Source organism: Trichosurus vulpecula, chromosome 1, assembly GCF_011100635.1.
Source record: "Trichosurus vulpecula isolate mTriVul1 chromosome 1, mTriVul1.pri, whole genome shotgun sequence".
NCBI classification, from domain to species: domain Eukaryota; kingdom Metazoa; phylum Chordata; class Mammalia; order Diprotodontia; family Phalangeridae; genus Trichosurus; species Trichosurus vulpecula.
The window spans coordinates 153,642,172-153,668,444 of record NC_050573.1 but is presented as its reverse complement, the minus strand read 5'-3'; the positions used below and the strand labels follow the sequence as shown (position 1 = coordinate 153,668,444).

The window sequence follows — 26,273 nt, the reverse complement described above, 5'->3', positions numbered from 1 at the left end:
CAAGCCTATTCACACAGGTTTATGAATCTAGGGCCTCTCTTAAGGACAGGCAAGATGATAAAGCAGCTCTTCCACACTTGCCAATTTAGAAAAAAAAAAATTTAAGCAAAATGTTAAAGGTTTATAACCCTCAAGAAACCTAAAAGATTATTTTTTAAATATTATAATGGAAACCCTATGTAACATGGAATCAATGAAAGTCATCATAAAAGGAAACCAAAAGATCCCAAAAAGCACCTTAGCAAACATGTGACTTGATGACAGCCAAAGACAATATCAGGTAAGAATATGAACTCATTTGTACAATCTCATGCAAAAGTATAATGGCTAGTTATGAATAGTATCATCTCATAAAGAATGGAGGAATGGTAAATAAAACTAATTTAGAAAGAAAAACTTGGTAACATATCCAACTAAACTAAGTCATCCCAAGGACATTCAAATTGAAAATCTAAGGTCTACAAGAAGATGAAAAGGATTTGCAAAAATCCTTATAACAAACTGTTTTCTCAATTACAAAGAGAGTAGAATCACAACTGGATCCTAATATCACTGTGCCAGATGTACTTATGGAAGAGGAAGAAATGGCACTAAAAAGGACAAAGATGGGAAAAGGAGTTGGATTGGAACACACACACACACACACACACACACACACACACACACACAAGATGATCATGCTGGAGGAACTATAACTATGAGGATATTGAGGGATCTCATACAAGGTATCTGAAAAAGTATAAGATACCAAAGACGTGGAAAAAATCTCAGACGATGAGAACCAAAAAAAGCTCAACAAAATAACATCAATAACTACTGATATACACATACACACACACACACACACACACACACACACGTCAACTCTCTTATCTATACAAATTAGATGAGAGAAATCCATACATTAATCAAGGGCATCCTCAATAGTGAGGGCATTTAGTAGGGAACAAAGCAGGCTTTCCTAAAGGATACTTAACAACACACCACATCTCTTCCATTTCACAATTAACTGACTATAAAAGAGATTTTAATATCTCATTGTGCTTATTTTTTTGTTGATTTGTTGATTACAAAAAAGCATCTGATATGGTAGAACAAAACACAGCCATATAGGTGGACCTTTTTTTTTTTACAAGATTTTTCCCATTCGTCTATTAAAGTCATTCAAGATCTCCTCAAAGATATAACAGAAACAGCCTTATTTAACAACACTGTGATAATAAACATTAGGAAAGACATAAAATGATGGGCAGCTAAGTAGGGCAGTGGATACAGGCTGAGCCTGGAGTCAAGAAGACCCAAGTTCAAATCTGACCTAAGATATTTACTAACTGTGTGACCCTGAGCAACTCACTTAACCTGGTTTGCCACAGTTTCCTCATCTGTAAAATGAGCTGGAAAGGGAAACGGCAAACCACTCCACTATCTTTGCCAAGAAAATCCCAAATAGGGTTACAAAGAGTTGAATGTGACTGAAAGGAGTGGACAACAATAAAGGCATAAAACTGAGAGACAGACGAGATAAAGGGCCAAGTAAAGGAAGGTATCCCCTGTGAATGGCAAGGTCCTGCTTATGTATTATACTAAATGTTATCAAACACAAGAACAGTGTAGGGCTTCCTAAAAAAAAAAAAAAAAAGAACTGTCATCAAAGGAATATGGCTTGTCTATCTACCCAGCAAAGACCAAGAGGATAAATAATGTTTATTGCTTATATTTCAACACGCATTTAGATGAATCCCTTGTAGAGCTAATGATATGATAATAGCTAGCATTTATACTGCGTTTAATGTTTGCAAAATGCTTTACAAATATGATCTCATTTTATATTCACATCCCTGGAAGGTAAGTGCTATCATTATCCCCATTTTACAGATGAGAAGTCTCAGGCTGACAGTGGTTAAGTGACTATACCAGAGTGATACAACTATTAAATATCTGAGGGAGAATTTGAACTCAGATCTTCCTGAATGACCTAGTACTCTATCCACTGTACCACCTAGCCACCTTAAAAAAGATAGGGCTTGCATATCAGTATGTGTATGTATATGATACATACATATATACATGCTTATTTATGTATTCATTCATTCATTTAATTATTTCTGAAGCAGGCCGACTACAAGTTTCCCTTGAAAGCAAAAGCCTATCTTTTTAATACTAAAAATTCTATTAATTATGCTATATGGTAGCAAGACATGGAATAAAACTGATAAAAAAATGAGTATCACAAAGAGGGCAAAGGAGATGCACATGGTAGGTGTGAACAGGCTGTATTATATAACAAACGAGGAAACCAGAAAAGCAGAAGTAAAGGGCATCATAAGGAAGGATAAGAAAAATGAACTAGTCACGTGGCAATCAATCAATGAGCATTATTAAGCAACTATTATGTACACAAATTCAAAAAAATAAATAAATAAAACGATTTCTATTCCCTACTTATATCCTATCAGCGGAGATAACATGTACATAAATAGATAGATAGATAGATGTATATATATATATATATAGAATATAAAATACAAAGAAGTTAAATTCAATAATAAATATAGAATAAATAAGAAACGTACAAAATAGGAAAAGAGTACACTACAGTTGGAGAGGTCAGGAAAAGCATGTAGAAAGGGGGTGTTTGGGCTGCATCTTGAAGGAAGAGAGGGATTCTACGAGGTAGAAATAAAGACGTGCATTCCACGCACAAAGATTGGACAGACGACCAGGTTGCCTGGACCATAGACTGAAGGAAGGTAAATAACACAGTACTAATGAGTGAATATCGTTTATTAAATAAACATGAAATATGTAAAACAGTCCTTGGCCAAAGGAAGCTTCCATTCTAATGGGAAAAAACAATGCACAGAGGGGATTAGTGGCAAGGAGAGAGAGTTATGGCCTGAGAAATCACTAAGATTGTAAAAGGAGTATGGGATAGAGTAGACCACTAATACACACTTTTCCACAAGCAAACTTCCCTAGTAGTAGTACCTAACAGTAGTACCTATTCTTCTAATCTCTAAGGTTTATAACACTATTGTTTTCCTCAGCTCCTCACTCTCTTTCATCCCCATGTATACAATCAGTTGCCTAATCTTGTCAATTCTATTTGCACAATTCTCACATCAGACCTTCTCTTTACTCACACAGGTTGGTTCAGGGCTTCATCACATCTTGTCTAGATCATTGTAACGTCCTCATAACTGGTTTCAGAGCATCAAGTCTCTTCTTATCCTCCACATAGCTGCTTAAGTCATCTTCCTTAAACATAGATCTGACCAAGACACTCCTACCCAATAAACTGCACTGGCAATTATATAAGAAGAAAGATGAACTGGTCACATGGCAATTAACCCTATATTTGGCTTTTAAAAGCCTTTCAACCTTGACCCAATCTATTTTCTCCTCTCCACCTTCCCATTTCTACCTTTCTTAGAGTTATATTCAAATCATACTACCACTACTTGAGTAAAAAGAAGGGGTCACTGGTTGGGGAATGGCTGAACAAGTTGTGGTTTATGATTGTGATGGAATACTACTGTGCTATGATAAATGAGGAGTGGGATGAGTTCAAAAAAACCTGGGAAGACTTACATGAACTGAAGAAAAGTGAAGTAAGCAGAACCAGCAGAACACTGTACATAGTAATAATAAACAACATCGTAACAACAATCAATTGTGGAAAAACCTAGCTACTCTGATCGATAACAATAATTCATGACAATTTGAAAGGACTCATGATGAAAAATGCTATCCAGTTCCAGAAAGAGAACTGATGAACTCTTGAGTACAGATTGAAGCATATTTTTTTCACTTTATTTTTCTTGCTCTTTTTTTTGCTACATGACTAATATGGAAATGTTTTACATCACTTCACATGTATAATGGGTATTATATTGTCTTCTCAATGGGCGGGAGGGGCTGAAAAGAGGGAGAGAATTTCGAACTCAAAAAAAGAATGTCAAAAAATAAATAAAATAGGAAATGAGAGAGAGGAGAGGGGGAGGGAGAGGGCGAGAACGGAGGAGTCAAATATGAGATATTATAGAGGTAGAAAGATTGAAAGCAAAAAGAAAAGGGAAGAGCAGAGAATGAGATGGATTTAGTATCATGGGAACAACAAACATGAACTTAGACTTCAAGAGATAAAGAAGAATAGGAGGGCCTTGGCGTGCTGTGGTCCCTGGGGACACCAAGAGTTAGACATGACTGAACAACTAAATAACAACAAAAATAGAGGTAGAAATGGTAAGATTGGCAATTGATTAGAAATGTTGGGTGAAGGAGACAGAGGAATCAAGGATACTGACAAGGTTATGAACCTGAGAGACTGGAAGAATACTAGTATCCCTGGTAGAAACAGAGAAAATTGATAGAAAAGGTTTGCAAAGGTGGACAAAATTGGTTTGGATACATTGAGTTTGAGATAAATCTCCAGGACATGCAATTTGAAATGTTCATTAGGCAGTTGGTGAGGGGAAACTGGAACTCATAAGAGACTAGGACTGGACACATAGGGTTGTACGTCATCTGCATAGAGAATAAACCCAAGGAAGCTGATGAGGTATCAGGAAGAGTATAGAGAGAAGATGATATGTCCTGAGGACAGATAGGAGAAAAATCAGAAGAGAGGAAAGTGTCTTAAAAACCCAGAGAAGAGAGGATTTCCATGAAGAAAATGTGGTCAACAGTGCCAAAAGCTTCACAATGAAGACTAAAAAAAGGTTGTCAGATTTCACAATTAAAAGATCACTGGTAAGAATGAGGAATGATAGGTGAAGAGCTAGAGAGCTCCAATGTTGCAACATCAAGAGAAAATGAAATATTTCTCTAAAACATTTAAGATGCTGTGGAAAATTTATAAAAGGATATGGATTAATGGTTTAAGTTAAAGAGTATTTGGATCAGTGCCAGGCACAATTAAAGATTCATTAAATTCTGTTTGGATGAAAAAAAAAAGAGGCTATGGACAAGAGTTCAATAGGATAGGCAGGCATTGATGAACTATGATCAGCACATTACTCACAGCCCTTTACCATCACTTGGCATTTAAAGTTAGTTAATATATAAAACTCAGATAATAAAAAATCACTTAAAATTGACCTTGAAATGCAATGAGATTCCTATACACATACACAAGCATACTCTTCTTTTTCCCTGATCCCTTTTCAGTTCAGCTTTACTATTGGCAACTTTAAATCCAAATAGACAGTAGTACGAAAAATTATCCAAAATACATTTTAGAGAACTGATGATTGCCATATCAAAATTACTTGGGACACACAGACTCAGACTATCTAGAATCTAGATTCTAGATACACTAGTGCTTCCCAAAACACCATTCCCCTGCCTAAAAGAAATGACTGACAGGTAGATAGAAACCTCTTTAGAGTTTGTAAAGTGTTTTACATGCATCATCTTATCTAGGTTCGTGAAATAAATACTATAGAAATTATTCCCACTTTGCACATAAGGAAATAAAAGCTAATGTCTGTGACAGAATTTCAACCCAGATCTTCCTGACTCTAAACTCAGCATCCAATCTACCTATGCCCCATTATATTTAATCTTAGTCTGCACTTCCAGGCTTTACTCTGGTCTATTTTCCCTTTGATATTGGTACCATACTTTCTATGTCTACTTAAAAAACAAAAGAATAAAACAAAACAAAAAAAGGATGAGAGCTGAATGGATAGAGTTCATAATTACAAAATTGTGCTACCTAAATGGTTATATAAAAAGCAAAAAAAAAATGACTGAATGAAAATATATTCACTTAGGTATGTAAAATCAGAGAGTAAAAGATGCTAACCATTACTTTAATGCTGAATGTCCTCAGTTAGCAAACTGGAAATATAAAAAGTCTCTCTTGATTAATTTTCTTTAAAGTTTTCTTAAATTTTTAATTATGCTAAGAAAGTGCCTAAGATGCCCATACCCTTTGACCCTGACATTCCACTGTTAGGCATATACCAGGTATATACTAAAATATTTATAGCAGCTTTTTATATTAGCAAAGAACTGGAACAAAGTAGATGCCTACCAATTGGGGCATTCCTTAAATGATGGTATAGTGATATAATGGAATATTTATGCACTGTAAGAAACCATATGATGAATAAGGAAACAATGGAAGATTTATATGAACCGACAAAAAGTAGAATAAGGAAAACAATCTAAATAATGACTATAACAATGTAGATTTTAAAAAATCAAAAATGAATACTATGTAATAAAAAATTAGCAAGTTTGGCTTCCAGAAGATAAGAGAACGCATGCCCCTCTCTTTTTTTGCAGAGATAAGAGACCATGGGAATAGTACGCTGCAAAAAATTTATGACTCCATGAATATCTTCTTTCCCCTTTGGTTGAACTGTTGCTTTTCCCCCCTTCATTCATTTTTATTCATTATGATAAGGAATGGCTCCCTGGATATGAGAAGTGAAAGATCATGGGAAATGAATACAACATAAAAACAAAAGATACAATAAACATTTGAAAAATAAATGTTTGCGTAAACCAGTGATGTCAAACTCAAATAGAAAAAGGGGCCATTAAACAGTACATAAGGATTCCTGTGGGCAATATACTGACTTGGAAAACCACTTATTAACATTATGGTCTATTGTATTTTTTTTTTGTTTAGTTCTTTTAGTCATTTCTGACTCACTCATTGAGACCCCTATGGGGTTTTCTTGGCAAAGATACTGGAGTGATTTGCAATTTCCTTCTCCAGCTCATTTTACAAATGAGGTACTGGGGCAGAGTTAAGTTACTTGCCCAGGGTCACACAGCTAGAAAGTGTCAGGGGCCCGCTAGGTGGCGATATAGTGCATAGAGTGCTGGGGCTGGAGTCAGGAAGATTCATCTTCCTGAGTTCAACTTTGGCCTCAAACACTTACTAAATGTGTAACCCTGGGCAAAACACTTACCCCTGCTTGCCTTAGTCTCCTCATCTGTAAAATGAGCTGGAAAAGGAAATGGCAAACCACCCAGAATCTTTACCAAGAAAACCCCAAATTGGGATCACAAGTGACCAACACTGACTGAACAACAAAATCACCTATTATATTTTTATTTATTTTGTTAAATAGTTTCCAATTACATTTTAATCTTGTTCAGCCCACTCTTTGACACCTCTGGTATAAACCACACCTTTATATACACCCTTCACCAATATGGAAATCTAAACAGTCACTCTGCTCTCTATTGAGACAATGTTCTATGTAAAGCAAAAATAATCTGAAGACTCTTTAAAGAGTTATTTTTAATCAGACTCAGAAGTGTTTTGAGACTGCAAATACTACCTTTTATAAATTGATATTTTAATACCAAAACTTACAAAGTACAACACTAAAAATTACCTGATCTATACTAAACACAAATGTATACCGTAATGTAAATTAAAGCTTAAAACACTTCTCTGAGTTTATTGAAATAAATATTATCTAAAAGTAAATGCACAAAAATCCTTAACATCGGTAATCTTCTATATCGTTTTCCTTTCATGGTTAACAAATTGGTTATTGGTTATAATTATTGATTGCCCATTATGTACAAGGCACAAAAATATCATTATGAATTTTAAAATTGGAATATTTGTATCAAAAGGTCACTTTCAGATTCATTATAGGAAATTAGTATTTTTATCATAGTCTTTTAGCAAGTCACAATTCAGCAATAATTTTGAGGCAAGAACAATAATAGCGAATGAAAACAGAAAATTTTAAATTACAATTATCTTAAGAATCAGATTATGTAGTATGATTATGTAGTAAGGCTGAAGTCATTTGATTCCAAAAAGATTTTTTTAGCGATTTCAAACTGTGGCCTTCAGTTCCCTGGAAATAGAAATCTTAATGACTAAATTTCATCTTCTTTCCATTATAAATTACATTTGGTTAGAAAAACTAAGCACAGTAACCAGTTGTACAGATTGCAATACATATAATTAGTTAGCTGACAGCTTAGTATATTTATTGTATAAACATTATTTGACTATGTATTTTTAAGTATATACTATTTACATATATACTAGGACTAACAATCAATAGTACATGGTATGACAATTCAAAATGTTCAACAGTAATTATTAAAGGATATTTACAGGGAGTCTCAAAAATGTGCACTAAGTGTTTTGAGACTTTAAAACTGCACTATTCTAAGAAACAAACTACAAAAGCTTTATGACTGCACTAAGACTTTTGGGACACCCTGTATAGGTAATACATCATGCTAATTTTTTAAATGGCATGTGGTAATTTTAAAACATGATTCTTTTAATGTTAATATCAGGTATACAATTTTAAAATTACCCTTTAGTATACTCTGGGCATGAAAACTACATTCCATGTTATTAGTTTCTTCAAATTGTATAATTTGGATTTACAAATAATTACCAACTTTGAAAAGTCTTTATTCTTGAAAGTTTGAATATGTAAGAACCTTAAAATAGGTATATGCATTTTATCATGACCATTTGAATGAATGTTTCATTCACTGCTAAGATATTTTTCTATTGTAGTATTCTATTCTCTTTTTAAAATACAACTTAAACAACATGAACAATAAAAGTAACAAATGTTTTATTTTATATTTTAAAAGAATACTGTTAACAAACTATTTTCAAGTAGGTTCATGCATCCTTTATAGTTAAACACAATTTATTCCAATCCATTGTCTACATTATTTAAACATAACTATTTAAAATTTATGACATTACTCTAAAGAAGGCACATGGAAAATGATACATATTTTAAGCATATTCACCTAAATACACTAGAATGATTACTTAAAGAAATGGTTGGGAAGGGGAGAATTCATTCAAAAATCAAATGATACAAAGCCGATTTCCAAACAAAAAAGTATTCTATTTGAAGCAATTACAGTATTTCAAGAAATCTGGAAGCATCTTAAGAGGTGAGAGGACTTCACTGTTTTTGTCAGAATTCATGTTTAATTTGCCCATAAAAATTTATTATGTATATGCCATATTTTCTAACAGCCATCACTTAAATCTAAAGAAACAGAATCATTAGCTAAACAGGCTTAAACATATATACCATTTACTTGACTTCCACTAAAGTTCATTTCTTTATGAAAAATCTAAGCACACTGTAAATTAATTTGGAAAAAACCTAAATGGTGCTTTCATTTTAAATAGAAGTAAAACAGGTGGCAGCAGAGAATTATAAAAAGATTCCTGCCTCTGGAGTCAAAGGGCCTACATGCAAATAACACCTTTACCTTGATCTGTTAACCTCCATGCCTTCAGGTCCCTCATCTATAAAACAAGAGGGCTGAATGAGATGGTCTCTTAGGACCTTTCCAACTATAAATCCAAGATCCTATGGACTATGTTGTAACCATTTTCAAATGTTTAAATTGACTTTAGGTGCTTGATATATACATATGCACAAAGCTAACTGTAATAATTGGTTGAATCTAACCAAAACTCACATATGCTTTCTAGCCATAGAAATGTTTCAGAAAATCAACTATTACTAACTTTCTGGAGAACGGTTAACTCTTCTTTTAAAATGTCACCTGCCATCTTTCATAGAATCACAGAACTGGAAGGGACCTCAACAACCATGTATGAAGGGAATCTTCACCATAACATATTTGACAAGTGGTTAACCAGTCTCTGCTTGAAGGCCTCCAAATAGGGACAATCCACCACCTCTAAAAGCAACCCATTTCACTTTTGGAAAGTTCTAATTGTTAGAAAGTTTTTCTGAACAAGTCTAAATTTGCCTCTTTGCAATTTCTACTCACTGCCCCTGGTTTTGCTCTCTGGAAGCAGACAGAATAGCCCTTCCAATACTTGGAGTTAGCCATCATGTCCCTTCTGAATCTTCTCTTCTCTAGGTCAAGCACCCACAATTCCTTCAGTCAATCCTTACATGGAATTAAGGCCTTTTAGCATCGCTTGATAGATACTCTCCAGATGTTTTTCTTAAACTGTGGCACCCAGAACTAAGTATAATATTCCTGATAAGCTCTATCTAGGGCAGTGTACAGAACAAATGTCACCTCCTTATTCCTAGAAATTGTGCCTCTCTTAAGGAAGCCCAAGAACACATCAGCTTTTCTGGCTGCCACATCAGACTGCTGGCTCATATTCAATTTATAGTCTACTAGAACATCAAGATCTTTTTAAGACCAACTACTGTCTAACCACGGCTCCTCTAGTATATACATATGAAGCTATTTTTTTTCCAGTCTAATTGTAAGATCTTAGTTTTGTCCCTCTTCAATTTCATCTTCTTGGATGCAGGTCAATGTTCTAAAAAGTCAAGATTTTTTTAGATCCCAACTCTGTCATCAAGCATCTTAGATTTTTTTTTTCTAGTTAATGCCATCAGGAAATTTAATGTGCATGCTATGTATGCTTTTATCCAAGTCTTTGCTAAAAATTGGGGTGCTTCACTGGAGATTTCTTCCCATGTTGACACTGAATCAATCACAATGACTAGTCTTTGAGTCCAGCCATTCATTAGATTGAATCTGATTGTATTAGCATATAGTCCCGATCTCTCCGTCTTTTCAACAAAAATACAGTAAGATTCTTTACTGTATACTTAGTTTAAATCTAGGCAAACTATGTGTATACACAGCATTCAGGATGACCTTTGACAGGTCTATGTCTTAAAGGTAGAGAGGAAGACCTCTATCAGCCAAATTCTTGCTTAGGAAATATTTGCCACTTCCACCAAGTCACTGAATAGAATTTAAAAAATAGCTGAAGGAGGATAGGGTGTGGATAGCACAAATAATCCTATCCATTTTCTAATCTATTGGCCATTTAACATACCTTGTATATGTTAGGGCAATTCTACACCAAGGAATGCTCCACAAACAGTTTAACAAATACACAAACTGATGGTTCAAATATATGTAAATGTATTAACAATAGTACATTAAAAATAAAAATTCAAGACAAAAGTACTTTGTATCACAAAGTAGGCCATCATCAAGCCATCTTATCACTATGGATTATTGTGCCTTACTGGCAGTAGATTTTGTCAGCAATTCTTAGGATATTTTCAGTTCCTCATAGTAATCAGGCTCATTAGCATCAAGACTCCAGGCCTGTAAACCTACCTCTTGGAATCCCCAGTTTGATTCAAGGATCTGCTTAAGTGCCACCTCTCTACACAAGGCTTTTCTTGAACCCTCCATTTGTGAGTACTGTGCCTCTATTAAAATAATTATTTTATTTCTGCCTTGTACATATTTTAGACTTATGTCTCTCCCACCTTCTTTCTTTCCCCATTTTGCCCTCATAATAAATAAGCTACTTTTGCTTTTGTATCAACCATGCCTGGCCTGCTGGATAAACACTTACTAAAATGAAGAGAAGTATTTCCATAAAACTGTTCTATTACTCCTAAAGAGTAATACTATACTCTCCACAGAAGCTTCAATGAAACTCACCCTTAGCAAAAAAATGAGAAACCTTAGAAATTAAGAACTCAGGATACAAAAAGAAAAATGAAAAACGAATGTTTACAATTTAATATGTTTAGAATTTAAGGTACTGTAAAATAAAAAAAATATGATTTTAAATTCAAAAGAATGCATATATAAATTTCTTCTAAAAATTAATTCTTTTCCCAAGGGTTTCTATTTTTGCTCTATTCAACCAAGAGATCTAAGCAATTGATACACAAACAGCATATACCTAAATTTTCTCAGAAATCCATTTCTAATTAACAATTTTATGGCATAAATTCGCAAGTAGAAATAAAAGGCTGATGGCCCTAGAAAAAATTTTTAATATTTAAATAATTTATAACTTTCTGTGTTTCTATAATTCAACTGGAATGTTTCTATTAGCTATCACTAAACATAAAGTTGTAATGAAATATGTTATGTCTATACAAACTTATTTGGATAAAAAAGAAAAAATTCAATCACCTACACATTTTAATAAGTATTCAAATTACCTGGATTATCGGAAGTATCTGAATGATGATGGCAGTTTCATCTTTTGTAAGAAATTTTGTATTACACAGACATACTAATAATTTCCTTCTTTGTTGCTTTTTATTCAAGAATAAGAGCAAGACATACTTTGAAATTTATTTCTAGAACTCAAGGATTTCTATTTTCAAAAACTACAAACACTGAAATAAGTTTTGAAAAAAAAAACCTAGTAGGGGATCAGATCATATTAAATTACAAATATATGCAGATATGCTACTTTATTTTGGTAGATGTGGCACATTACTATTTTAGCTTTTCAATACTGATTTTTATTGAAATACTACTGAATAATGAGAAGTATTAAATTAAGGCAAATTTTAAAGTTATAAATCAAATACATAAAAGGTGGATAAGTTTTCTTCATTTTATGCTAAGTAAAAGTAATTTACAAAATTCCCTTGCCACAACTAATTTATATCACTTTGAAATGAATTATTTAATGAAACATCTTTTTTATGTGTGTGTACATATACACACAAGTATACACACATATATGCATGTGTGTACATATATGTAGGTGTATGTATACACATACTTTTTTTTTTTTTGCTAAGCTGCTAACCACAATCAGGAATATTTAAAATGGCTAGTGGGATTTGTGGCATAATAAAAAGATGACTGGACTCTAAATCAGAAATGGGTTCTAATCCCAGATCGGTCGGTAACTAGGTTGTGACTTTTGCTAAGCCACTTAACTTGTCTGCATCTCAGTTTCCTCCTCTATAAAATGAGAGGGTTTGATCTCTAATAAGGTCCCTTCCATCTCTAAAATTCTATGGTTCTGTGATTTAGTCTTTAAAAAGATTAAGGTGTGACCTTCTTTTTCTCAGCAAAGGGGTAGTAGATTTATACCAGGGAAGACTGTTGTATACATTGTCAGTTAAGGTCACTTGTATCTGGTGTTTTTGCTCAACTGTTTTCCTTTGTTACAAGGGAAGATTCAACTATGGGGCAGAGAAGGGCAGCAGTTCCAAAAATGACTAATGCAAAAAGGCATCAAAAAAATTTATTTTTTTTAAAGAGAATAAGGTATGAAAATCAGTGTTATGTAGAGCAACTAATTCTTATTAGATTATCACGAGACCTAATAAGATTATTAGAAAATCTCTAATTGGCATTTTCCTTCTTTTAAAGATCAACTTGAGTATTTCTAGGAAATTTTTACTAACTTCAATGAAAAAAAGTAAAAAAAAAAATCTTTAAGACCAGCTATTAAAACTCCTCATAAATAAAATTTAGGAGGAAACTTCAAAATGTGTATTACAGACATATGAAACAATCAAAAGACCTGAAATACAAAACTTTTCTAAAGAGTTGTCTTATGATAGCAGGAAACTAGTAGTTTAAGAATATGTATTCTGATCCAGCACATTCCCTTATGGAATTGACTTTGTCAAAACCACTTAATTAAATAAATCACAGGTGAAATTTTCTGATTATTCAGACAAAGAAGATAAATATTTAGAGACTGTTGTATTCAGGAAGATCACGTCTTAGGCGTATTGCTCTCAGCCTCTCCACTTTGATTTTTGCTTTTAGAAGCTCTTCTTCAAGCTGCTGCCTTCTCTTTAATCCATCCCTCTTTTCTTGTACATACAGTCCAAATTTTCTTTGATTTTCTAAAATTATCTGATGTTCCTCTTTCATCATTTGCAATGTTTGTGGATCATATCCAAATAATGGTCTAAAATGTTCTCCACTTTCATGTCTAAAAAATTCATCTCTCCTTGGAAGGGAAGATGGTGATAATGTCATTCTTGTATCAACAGAGGAAAGGGAAGGTGAAGCTCTTTCCATAATACGGACCAATTCATGTTCTTCTCTTTGCTCTAATGTCTCATTCTGTTGAGAATCTACAATTAATGAAGGAGGTGGTTTAATATCTTCTTCTTGGTCCAACTCCACTGTAATAGCAACAGGATGGTGATCCAACATCACCTGTGGCAAACTGGTACCTGCATGCGCTTCCTTATCCACGTTTGCACTAAAGCACACACACAAACATACACATCACATGAAATGAAACAAAAGCATATTTAGAGCACATATTTTCCTAAATCCTACAAATTCTTAACATTTAAAGCTACTTCATTTCAATTAAAATACTAATAACCATATTCTAAAATTCTTATCTCAGAATTACACATTCTATGTGAGAAATTATTATTTCTCTCTTGTATTTAAAAACTCATTATTGTTATTAGGACCAAGGTTTTTCCCCTTTTCTACTTACTCATCCAGAAACCAACCAGTTTGAGAAATCTCTCTTACAGATTTATTCAGTCTAAATTTGGATAATTCTAAGTTTGGACTAATGGGTACATTCCTGCTCATTGTGTTTGTTCAGAAAGGTCTGGGAAGTGTTGATTCTTCCTTTTGTCAGACAGGTAATAGGAAATTGCTAAGTCCCTTTAACCAAGATTTGGGTGACCTAAGTCACTTACCCCAAGACCTTCACTGTAATATAGCCCACCCTCTCATTGTAATATCCATTCTCTCATTGTTAACCAATCAGTGTTAATTGGACCACCTGCTCTTCCAAGGGCATATAAGCTGTGAACCCACTACCATGAGGTCTTTGGTATAAGAGAGATGGCCAAATGACCATCCTTTTCTTAATAAATGTGCTGACCTTATTATAAAAGGATTAAACTACCCAGAAATTATGTCTCTTGAACCTTTTTAAACTCCACATGTTTTTATCTAAAAGTCTATGACAATCATGCGTGAGGAAAATACAAATTAAAACCACATTTTTGAATGCATAAACTCAAGGAATAGGACAACTAGCACGCTGATTCCAAGGGCCCTATGACTCCTGGTCAGTGGAGGGTCACACGGCCTGATATACATGGCAGTTTAATGCTTTCTAGGTCTTCAGATGTGTTTTCTCTACTTCACCCTAAATCCTCAAACCCCTCTCCCTATTCCACTGAACTCTGTTTTAAGTCAGAATTAGACTACCTATATACAGTGGCCTAAATCGTACTAGGGCAAACAAGAATTCTGGCAGAGAACAGCAAGGGATCCCTTTGTGTGCCTGATCTGGGAGCATACACATTAGACTGGCATTATTTACTCTGTTTGACTGGAGAAAAATCAAGGCAGCTTTTATAATTCTAGAGGACAGCAAAGCATCATGCTGCCATTCAGCTCATAGGATTTTTGAGCTACAAAAGACCATCTTGTCCAAACTCCTCATTAAACAGATGAAAAAATGACACATAGAAAGGATAAATCTCTTGAGCAAGGATATAATGACAAGTAGTGGAGCTAACATTTGAACAAAGGTGCTCTGATTCCAAACCTATTGCTCTCTCCAACATACCATAAGGCAATAGTATTTCCTCAGCCATCCTATTTTTTTCACCCATTAATTTAATGCTATTAAATAACTAGCAACTTGTAAAAATACAGTAAAACTTAATTGGGGGAAGGGAAAAAGGTAGTGTAGATTTGTATTATAATATAAAATTTAAAATATACATAATGTCATAAAGTAAACATTCCTGAGGAAATATATTTATTGAAATATTAGTTTCTGTCAAAAGGATGGCATCTGTTAATGATTCCTAACTATGCATACAAAGTTTCCCAAAATTTTAATTTTAAGCTATTAACATTTAAAATTGCACTAGACTTTTGGGACACCATGCATACAGCAATTCAATAATTTAACTCTTATCACCAAGCCCGGTGACTGAAAGCTCCAATAGGATCAACTATTTCTCATCTAAATCTTATATTTTCCTTTCTACCCCTGCACCTAAAGACTGCAGATGCTTTTTAAAAGTTTGTTCAACAAAAGAGTGAAATATGCCCCAAATACCCTGGTTCTTCCATTGTTCTGTTTTCCTGATGAATTACTCTCCTGTCTCACTTCCTTTTAAAATTAAAAAGTATTAAGTGTAAAACCCTTAGGAAAGAGCCTAATGGAATTAAAAATTCAAGTTTACCAGTTTACAAGCTTACCACAGATTTGAAAAAAAAAATAAGCTAAATTAAATAAGCTAAATCTCCTAAGAGATAATTTAAAATAAAGGATATGAAAGGTACATATTAAGATAAAAAAAAGAGAAAGCTAAATATTGGCTACACAGATGCAAACCAAGCCCTTCCTCATGCCAGTTCATAATTTTGTGAGTAGCTGAAGGGGAAAAAAAGTCATCATCTAATAGCCAAACTTCTGTTAAAGATTGAACTTTTCTAGACTGGTTCTCAGAAAACAGACTCACAATATAATGCTGAGCCACAACACACAGCTGGGCTATAAAACCCTTTCCAGCTTTATACAAGATAAAGACCAAAAACACAGAATAACCTCCATGATTGGGACTTTAAGGCAGGGCTGACACAATATATTTTTTAAAAATAAAAATCTTACAACCATAGACAAAAAGTTTCCATCTCTTGAACCACTGATGCTTTATTTTTTCAAGAGCTCAGAGCCATTATTTATTAGCTATATGGCCATGAGCTAATCAATTAGTCTGTCTCAGCTTGATTTCTCATCTGTAGTAGTAGATGAAGCAGTGAACTTCAAGTCAAGAACACCTGGGTTTGGACCCGCTTCTGACATTTACTAGTTGAGTGACCAGGAATAAATCACTTAACATCTCCAAACCTATTCTCTAACTATGTATACAAAGTTTCCCAAAATTTTAATTTTAAGCTATTAACATTTAAAATTGTACTAGACTTTTGGGACACCATGCATACAGCAATTCAATAATTTAATTCTTATCACCAAGCCCAGTGACTGAAAGCTCCAATAGGATCAACTATTTCTCACCTAAATCTTACATTTAGTTTCCTCACATATAAAATAAGGATAATATTATCTGAAGTACCTATCTGAGAGTACTGTTAAGAGGCTCAAATAAGACAATGTACATAAATATACTGCACAATTGTCAGCTACTAATATGATTATTTGCCCTTCCTACCTCACAACTTGTGAGGAAAGTGTTTTACCAACCCTAAAGCACTAAATTATTTCTAATCCAATCTATGGATTGAAGGAGCTTCTTCCAGCACCTCTTTCCTGGCTGACTTTTTAACATTTCATTGTTAAACATCGCCCCCTCCAGAATCAAGATAAGGGAATAAAGATATAACTCAAATCAATAAGAAGCAAGTTTAATTCTATAGTAGATGCTATGCTCAAAAATCTGGGTGGAAAGAGGCTTAAATTACTAAAAATGAGCTTCTGGTATTACTCTAGGTGCTTTAACCCTTGTCACACCTGTTCCCAATTAGGTGTATTAATCTCCATTAAGAATAAACATTATAATCCCAAGTAAATTAACAGTGTCACATAAATAATTCTAGGTTTCATTTTGGTCAGAACATTGTAAAAAAAAAACCATAATGAGGGCAAAAATATTCTAGAAAAGATCATTTAAAATGCTAAGGGATAGGCTTTTGATATTGAAAAAAGGGATTGAGGGAGGGGTGCAAAATATAGTAAGTAAACCATTAGTATTAATATGTGATTAAAAAAGAGAAATGTTAATTTTAGGAAAAAAGAACTTAAAAACCAAAGAATATATAAAACAAATTGTACAAAAGTAGTACAATCAGACATTCTTATTCATAGTGATGTTTTTCCTTCTGAAGAATGAACAAGGCATTTGATGAAATCAATAGGCGAGCTATTTTATAGTATTACTGAATAATTAATAGTTAAGACCTGGAAAAGACTTCAAGATTTAGTCCAATATCCTTATTTTGTAGATGAGAAAACTCAGGACTAGAGATGTTAACTTGACCAATGCCACAAAGCTATTAATGGAAGAGCTGGGACTAGAGCTCAGGTTACTTATATGACAGGCTCTTGTTTTAAATAAACAAAAAAAGTAATGAAAAATCTAATTAAGTTTATAGAATTATTTTAGGGCTTCTGAGATTAATTAGTAACATTTTAAGTTGTTTAAACTGTATGATAAATACCTATAATATTAAATAGGAAAAATCTTAAAGGTTATTAATATTACCCAGGAACCTAAAAGAGGTCACCCTTAAGAGAAGTAGGAGAAAAGTGAAGATAAGTAGAAAGAAGAAAAATGAAATGTAGAAGATAGCAAAAAGTACAATATATACATTGTACAAAGCATGCAATCTTTTAAAGGCATGCTCCATAATCCTACTCAACCTAGGAAAAGTTTGCATGCTTTTGAACATTCATTATAGAGAATGTACATCAACTAACTAGTTTCTCTAATACACTCAGATTTCTAGAAAACATTAAGTGACAGGCAGTATGGCGAGGTGGAAAAAGCACTGGACTTGGAATCAGAAGAGCTGGTGTTTATTACAGCTCTATTACTGATTAGCTAAATGACCTTGAACAAGTCACTTCAACTCTATAAGCCCAAGTTCCTACACCAATAAAATGGAAATAACCATAAACTATTTGCCTCCTAGGGTTAGTAAAGGGATCAAATGACCCATTGTACATGAACCTTTATTATTAAGGTATATTTCATTGGACAGTTCAAAAGGTAAGCAGACATATCCATTTATGGTTCATTCTCAGTAACTGCACTTTAAAAAATATATAACCATCCGAAATCCAAGCTTTGTATATATTCTTTCTTGTAATAAGGCTGCAAACAAGAAACCTGTAAAGACATTGTACATGTAACTCAAGAGACCCTTTCCCCTACAATGACAGAAAAAAAGCATTTTCTGATAACCAGCTAATGGAAAGCTCCTATAAATTTCCTGTTATTGTATGCTAATTTTGAAAGTATACGTCATGCCAAGATAGAATAATGAGTAATCATTCTATTTGTTTTAACTAATAGCACCATGAATTAGATTACTCACACCTACATTTTAGTTTCCCTTAACTATTTGTCCTGTATTGTCAACTAATTATAATCAATATCTAACTGAAAGAGTGAGGTTTTTTTTAAGCATCTCTCAGCTAAGAAAAAAAACAAAGTGATATCACGTCTGGGTGATAATTTTTTCTTCTTGCCTCCTTCCTAACTACAAAAGCATTTCACTAGCTAATAACAACTCTAGAATTATAAAGTCTATAAAAAGAGGAAGAGCTCTGGAAGTTTTATTTGGAGGACACTGGTTGCTGAATGAATGAAAAGTCACCTCTCTTAAAAGGAGTCCACAATAAATGCAAATTAAAGTTATCGAATCAGAGCAGAATGCTAAAAGTTGACCTTTTTAGCTTTCATACAATTTAAACTTGGATTTGTTCAAGTTAATTGTCCTTGATGATCTCAGCTGAGTGCCTAAGCGTACAAATTTAACCAAAATTGAGCACAACTATACATTCACCCTAAAAAAACTGCTTGTAGAGATACTATTACAAGCTAGAAGTTTAGCATAGTCAGGAAGTTTTAAGAGAAAGCTTTCACACTTCCTTTTTCACCTGTGACTCAGATCAAAATTAGTCACTTAATGGGTGCTAAAATAAAACTAAGAGAAATTATCAATCTTAATGTAGAAAAAGTCAAAAAAGCAAAAACTCTCCTACTTAAAAATACGGGTTCTAATATAGAACAAGTTGGTAAAAATTAAACTTTTTCTTAACATGTAAAAAATGTTTTCATTAATCATTTAGGGTCGTATTTAAGTTGTTTTCAGTTAGAAGTAGGTTAAATATCTAGAGAGAATGATAATTTGTGAATACCATTAGGAGGTATTAAAGGGTCAGTTTATCTTCTGTGATAGCAAATTGAAAATTTACTTATACATATAATATACCTCTCATGAGCAATATGCCTGAAATATGCAGTGGAGGTGGAGGGATAACTTTTTTGAACCTCTATTTAAATAATTCACTGTTAAATGTGATAAAGGACATGGGTTGCAATCACAGATTTCATCCCATTCATTTTTCCAATCTCTCACTACCTGGAAACTAGGCAAAAGTAAATATAAAAACATACAAATAAATTCAATGCAGAGTAATTTACAAGTTGTATTCTTTGTAATTAACGAAGCAAAACAAAGGCACCATTTCCCCATTTGTAGTGAAGCCTGCTATGCACATCTGTATCTCAGTAGGACAGCAAAGCAAAGCTCAAAAGATAGGAGGCGCCATAATTTTCCAGTAAAAAAAGTAAAATAAATCTTACCTTTGTATATTGTTCTTGTCTCTTCCTAGGCATACACTGGAAATCTGGGGAATCATTTCCACAACTTTCTTAGTTGGCTCAGAAATACTGCTCCTATGATCTAACAGAGCCTCCTTTTGCTGCAAGAGCTCCTGTTTGGCGTATTCTTTGAGCCTTTTATAGAGGGTACGCAGGCCTTGTGCTGTGCGAGGAGGGCGATCTACTCCAACAGCATTATATTTATCTGCTATGATATCCCAGCATTTGTTCTTTTCCACTATTACTGAGTGTTTATTAGTGTGCTCTTCAAGAATTTTAACATATGGCTTCACCAGCTTTAGCAAATCAAGCTTTTCAGATAATGTAAAATTAGAAGATCTAGCCTTTCCAACCATTGTTATTTCCGAATTAAGTAGGCAGTTTCTGAAACCACCATGCAGTCTCTGGCTCTGCTCAGCTCTTTTTCACAAACAGAAAAAAAGATCAGGCTTAACTAGGCTAGCCTCATTTAGGCCCACGCCTACAGGGGAGGGTTTATTAAAATTCCTCCAGCTTAAGCTGACGCAGGTTCAGGAAATCTGCTTAAGCCAAGCCTGACCTACATAAGGCTTTTCACTGAAGAAGACAGGAAGGCACAAGCAAAACACACTTGTGTGCAAAAAGAACAGCCCTAAACAGGATTTAATACACAAAGGTCCAAAGATAAGCATGGTGCCCTTTTAAAAATTACCTAATTTAATGAGAATATCAGTTTCTCATACATGTATATCTAGCTGATAAACTGAAACTGCATTGTAGCTTTGCTTTAGTGAAGACAAATGAAGTAAAAACTGTTTTGTGCTATTTATTTGCAAACACAGGAAACAGAAGAATGAAAAACTAAAGAGTGGCGTGTGTAGAAAGATCCCTAACAGAGCCCCTGATCACTGTTCCTGAGCTGCTGTTCTCTCTTACAGTATTTGCATAATGCTAGTCCCGCTGTCAATCATGAATTGCATATCCTCTAGCTAGTTAGGTTACACCCAGAGTCAGACTCCACAGTAAAGCTAAGCTTCCCCTCCATTTTCCAGTCTACCTTGTCCCCTGGTACAGTTTTTCTTAAAATGTAAAAGGTTTGGTTGGAAATATAATCTAAAACTTGAAGGTGGTAAGTAAGATTTCCTTCTGTTTAAGGAATAAATTATTCTTACTACAATGAAACTCTTAAATATATGCTAATATACTGTATCATATGTAAAATCACCATTCACTGAGACCTAGCAAAATCAAGGTTTAAGACTGCAAGCAATAAAAAATGCATTTAGTATAACAGAAATAGATATTAGTTTAACTGTGCATGCACAAGTAAACACACACACACACACACACTTTAGACCACAAAAGCAAACAGCACTAGCATCAGTTTGTCACACTGTTTTGTCCATTTGAATCCCAGTTTGAACAAAGCACAGTCATTAAATTCTAGGATTATAGAGATTTCCATATACATAAATGAACTGTAATACATCTAGGCCTATTAACTACAACTGTCATAATTTCCCAACTGGTCTTACTAATTCTTTTGAGAATTATACACAAATAGAGAAGCAACTCACGGCATCTATTATCATATTAGTCTCAATATATTGACAAGCATTTATTAAATGTCTTCTATTGGGCTAGATACTAGGGATACAACGGTAAAGGTAAAACGTTCCCCGCCCTCAAGGAGCTTACATTCTAAGAAAGGGAGAGGAAAGAAAGATAATATGCTGCAGCAAGTTATTCTACAAGGCAGTCTGATTAAAAAAAACACTTATATTTAAGTCTCTACATAAAGGAAAAAGTGGCAAACCAGAGAATAAAGAGCTAAGGAAATAATAATTTATAGTCTTATCTTCCTTGAATAATAAATACTACAAAAGTTCCTTCATGAATTTCAGAGAATTTCAACTTCTTGGACATTCTAGGAAGCAGAGATCAGGGAACTTACTGTTTTAATGTGAATGTAAGGAGAAAGGGTGAGAGCAGTAAAGTAACTTGCAAGATGCAAGATGCAATATAAAGAATTGTTTTAGGAATTCTACATCAACTGCATTTACAAGCTCCCTCTAGAAAGGGTTGAGAAAGGAGTATTTAAATGCAACAAAAAGAAACATTTTCATTCAGGGAGGAAAGCAAAATGATATAAGTGGTTTCAGGGAATAGATTAAACTAGGCCTTATGTAGCTAAGTGGATTTCAGTAGGAGGTACTAGTATGTGAATGAAGTTAGTGATAGGTATTTTAAATAAAGAAGTACTTTTCAAAAAGTTACAGTAGCTTTTTATACATTGAGTGGACAAATGGATCATTGCCCAGGCCTACCACTCAACAGAAACAAATAACAATTCTGTTTTACATTTATCTCCTACTACATATATCTACTGTTTTAATGGTAAAAGTCAATGTTAGAGGTGTGCAGAGTACATGGGAAGGCTTCTATCCATGTAGAGAAGCTGAAGGGCCTGAACTGGGAGATCTGTGATGTTGTATAATGGAAATACCTTGAAAGGAATGAGAATCATTTGACTTTAAGAAGACTTAGATATTCTGTAAACTGGTTCTGGTCTGCTAACCACATGGTTAAGAGAAGCCTTTTTCAACTGGCTGAGTAGGCACAAGGAGGACGTTTTCAAAAGCTAAGTCGCCCTCTGTCTAGGTCCTTTGTCATTGTTACTTTATGTGTGCTTTGGTGTATGATTATTGGGGCCTTCTCTCCTTCTTTTATGTGGCCCTGTGAAAGAAAGGACCTTGGTCCGTGGTCCGTGTTTGATCTTTTCCTGTTATAGCTGAAGGGAATGGAGCCTCCAATCTTGAGTGTTTTTAAAAGTCAAGAGAGTAAGCTGCAGGAATCTGGGAATCTGAGTCCATGCAGCATTTTGCAGCCAGTCCAGCATCAATGTCCTTAGGAGAAAGAAAGGAGTGATCTTTCAGAGTCAAGTAGTTGAGATGAGAACTTGTCCAGATACTCGTGGCATATGAATATGGTGGAACCAATGCTAGGCAAGAATTGAGCTAAGACTAGATTGCTGGGGGAAGAGGGGTAATATTTATAGATTTATTCTTTTTATGTTGATGAGGTTTGGGGTTGAGGGGTGCTCGAGATCCCAAAACACTAACATGCCGGGTCCTACCGAATGAATTCAACTCAAGCCTTCTCAGCAAAGGAAAAAGTTTATTAAGGATTTGCCATATTGGGTAGACTCTTAAGGAGCCTGAGCATTTGTGACGCTAATGCCAGCGGGCCAAATCAATCTGAGCTGAGCTAGATTGAGTGAGCGCCTTCATAGAGGCAAGATGAGACTTATATACAGAAAGATTGTGGGAGGGATTGAGGGATGGTCTTGAGTACTCTGGGATGACTAGAGGAGGGGTTTAGAGTGGACTGGGGTGACTGGAGTGAGGTCAGACTCCAGGGTGGGAAATGGTTGAAGGCTACCCAGATATGAAAGACAACAGAAGGCTAGGGGAAGCTAGGGTATAGATATTTTGATCAGGATCAAGGGTGGGAAGCAGCTGGACAATAGATGGCTAGGCTAGGTAGAGATTTGGGCCTAGATGGCCTTATGGCCTTAGGGGGAAGTCAGATCAAATGAGAAGATTCAAGGAGAGTTCAAGGGGGTTCCCAGAGACTGTACCCTCATCAAACCCACTGGAATTACACTTTCTGAAGCAGAGTTTGAATATTTAGCTCAAGAAAGAACTTGTGTCTGGTACCTTATCTTGCCAGGTGATCTTCCTAAGACAGTTCAAATGGAAGCCATTCAGTTTCCTGGTATGGTGCTGGTAGACTGTCCAGGTTTCACAGGTATACAACAATGAGGTCAGCACAATAGCTCTATAGACCTTAAGGCTAGTAGGCAGTCTAACACCACTTCTGTCCTACACTTTCCTTCAGAGCCTCCCGAACATTTAGCTAGCTATGGCAGTGTGTACGTCAACCTCATCATCTATACTGCCAAAGTAAGTGAACTTATCCACTGCATTCAAATTTTCTCTATTTGCTGTCAACTGAGGGTTCTACATATAGATGGTGTGGTGCTAGCTGGTGGAGAACATCTGTTTTCTTGGTGTTAATTATTAGGCCAAAATAAAACAATGGCCAAAATAATGGTTGATGCTCTTATATTTTCCCAGCCACCAATTGAGTGAAGAAAGACCATGTGCTTGCTCCCATGCTTTTTTTAGCACAGAAGCCTTCAACTAAGACGAAAGGAGCATCAAGGTCAGCTATCTCACTTGACTGTAAATCATTTAATTCGAAAAGTCTAGAGAATAGTGGAGAAAGAGGTGGGGCATGATTTTTTTCTTCAAAGATGATTATGCACTCAATGCAGCCTCTGAGTATGGATTCTCTGTTTCTGGTGCTAATTTTGGCCTAACAACACCAAAAGAACCCTCCTGCATAAAGCGTAGTCGCCTAATCCCTGCCTCCACCCAAGATTTACCTTGTATTTACTTTATATATAACTTGTTTTCATATTGTTTCTCCCAATAAAAATGTATGCTTCCTCAAGGCAGGGTATGTTTTATTTTAAATTGTTGAATCTTCAATGCCTAGGTTAAACAGAATGCCAAATTTGTCTCTCCTTTGTACTTTGAGGCCAAATACTGACTTAGAAAACCACATTAAGCATAAATTTTGGGCAAGGCACAGTGCTAAACCCTGGGGTACAAATATTGAAAAAAGACAGTCCCTGCCCTCAAGGAGCTTACAATAGAGACAGGTAGAGAAGTCAGACTGAGAAGTCCCAGGTGAGAAATAAGGAGCTGTTGGAGCAGAGCTCAGCTCTCTCCTTCAATGGAGGTCTAGAGTTCATGACCCCATTCTCCAATCAAAAAGGGTAGTAATGGAGGTGCTGTACCAAAGTCGATATGGTGGTGGTTGTTGTTGTTGACCAAAACTGAGAAGATCTTACTGGATGATCAGGTTATCCCAATAATGAGTGTCCCTAGGGCATGGTGAAGAAATCAATCAGAAGTCCCAAAATAGTGCAGGCAGATGAGAAATGAATTATCTGACATTGTGACCTATATTGTATTGTATTTTTATTTATTTTGTTAAACATTTCCCAATTACATTTTAATCTGGTCTGGGCTGCACTTGGGAGATTTGCAATAATGGGCCAATTTCTACCCTAGGCAGACTAAGACTGTAAATTCCTAAGAAGGAGCCCATTTGCACTGGGAGAGGGAGTTCTGAGAGTTTCCTTACTTGGCAGTTCCCTATGCCAATGATAACACAGGTCTAGTCCTGAGCATGATACCTGGAACAAAATTCTTAAGTGCTTACTGACCAAATGATTAGTTATTTCTATCGCTATGTATCTTTAAACAACTTTCTATTGATGACTCCTTCTATATCAACTCCCCTCAAATCCTTAGTGTTTTTCCATATACTTTCCAATACTTGGCCTGGAGGCATTTATTTTTAGTTATACAATCTTGAATTCTGAAGCCATTGGCGGAAAGCACTAGGAGGTTTGTGAGCTTCCCAGAATCTCATAAACCATGAGCATGTGTCATAGGCTGGGCTCACCTCTGTGCCATGCTACCTTTCTTGAAGGTACATAGTAGAGACAAACTTGACATTCTGTTTAGCCTATGCAATGAAGATTCAACAATTTAAAATAAAATATTCCCTGCCCTCAGGAAGCATACATTTTTATCAGGAGAAACAATATGAAAAAAATAAGTTATATATAAAGTAAATACAAGGTAATTCTTGGGAGGAGGCAGGGATCACAACTGTCTAAAGTCTAGACATAAAATATAAACAGATATGAAATTTAGTTGATTTAACCAACATTTATTTAGATAGTTTAAATTCAAACTTAACCTAGTATCTAGCTAGTTTAAACTTAATTTTCATCTAGGTAGCCTGTATCCTGCCCGACCCTTTCAATCTCACTACCCATGGACCATTTGGAACATATTTGCAACACCTCCAAAGGTGTGTCAGTGATTGGACTAGCTTTTCATGAGCAAAGAGTAACTCCCCTCCTTTCCTAAGGAAGAGAGGGGATAAAACCTTTCAGATTGAATTAAGACTTTACTACTTCCACTTCTTTTTCTCCCACTCTCTTCTTAATTTTCTTCAGTCTGGCTTCCAAGTTTATAACTAATCTGAAACTACTGTCTCCAAAGTTACCAATGAACTTTTAATTGCTGAATATGTTTT

At 34.8% G+C, this 26,273-nt stretch overlaps 2 protein-coding genes across 2 annotated transcripts in view; both read right to left on the bottom strand.

Annotated features, from left to right (window-relative positions):
- RAD54B (RAD54 homolog B) overlaps positions 1-26,273 on the bottom strand; it is a 119,858-nt gene that overhangs the window by 58,215 nt on the left and 35,370 nt on the right. The gene's annotated exons all lie outside the window — the stretch shown is intronic.
- Positions 13,228-20,532, bottom strand: LOC118846434 (fibrinogen silencer binding protein). Its single transcript, XM_036755392.1, has 2 exons — positions 20,094-20,532; positions 13,228-13,972 (listed from the first exon to the last, which is right to left on the bottom strand). The coding sequence occupies exons 1-2, from the start codon at positions 20,465-20,467 to the stop codon at positions 13,450-13,452; spliced, it is 897 nt and encodes a 298-aa protein (XP_036611287.1). The 5' UTR covers positions 20,468-20,532; the 3' UTR covers positions 13,228-13,449.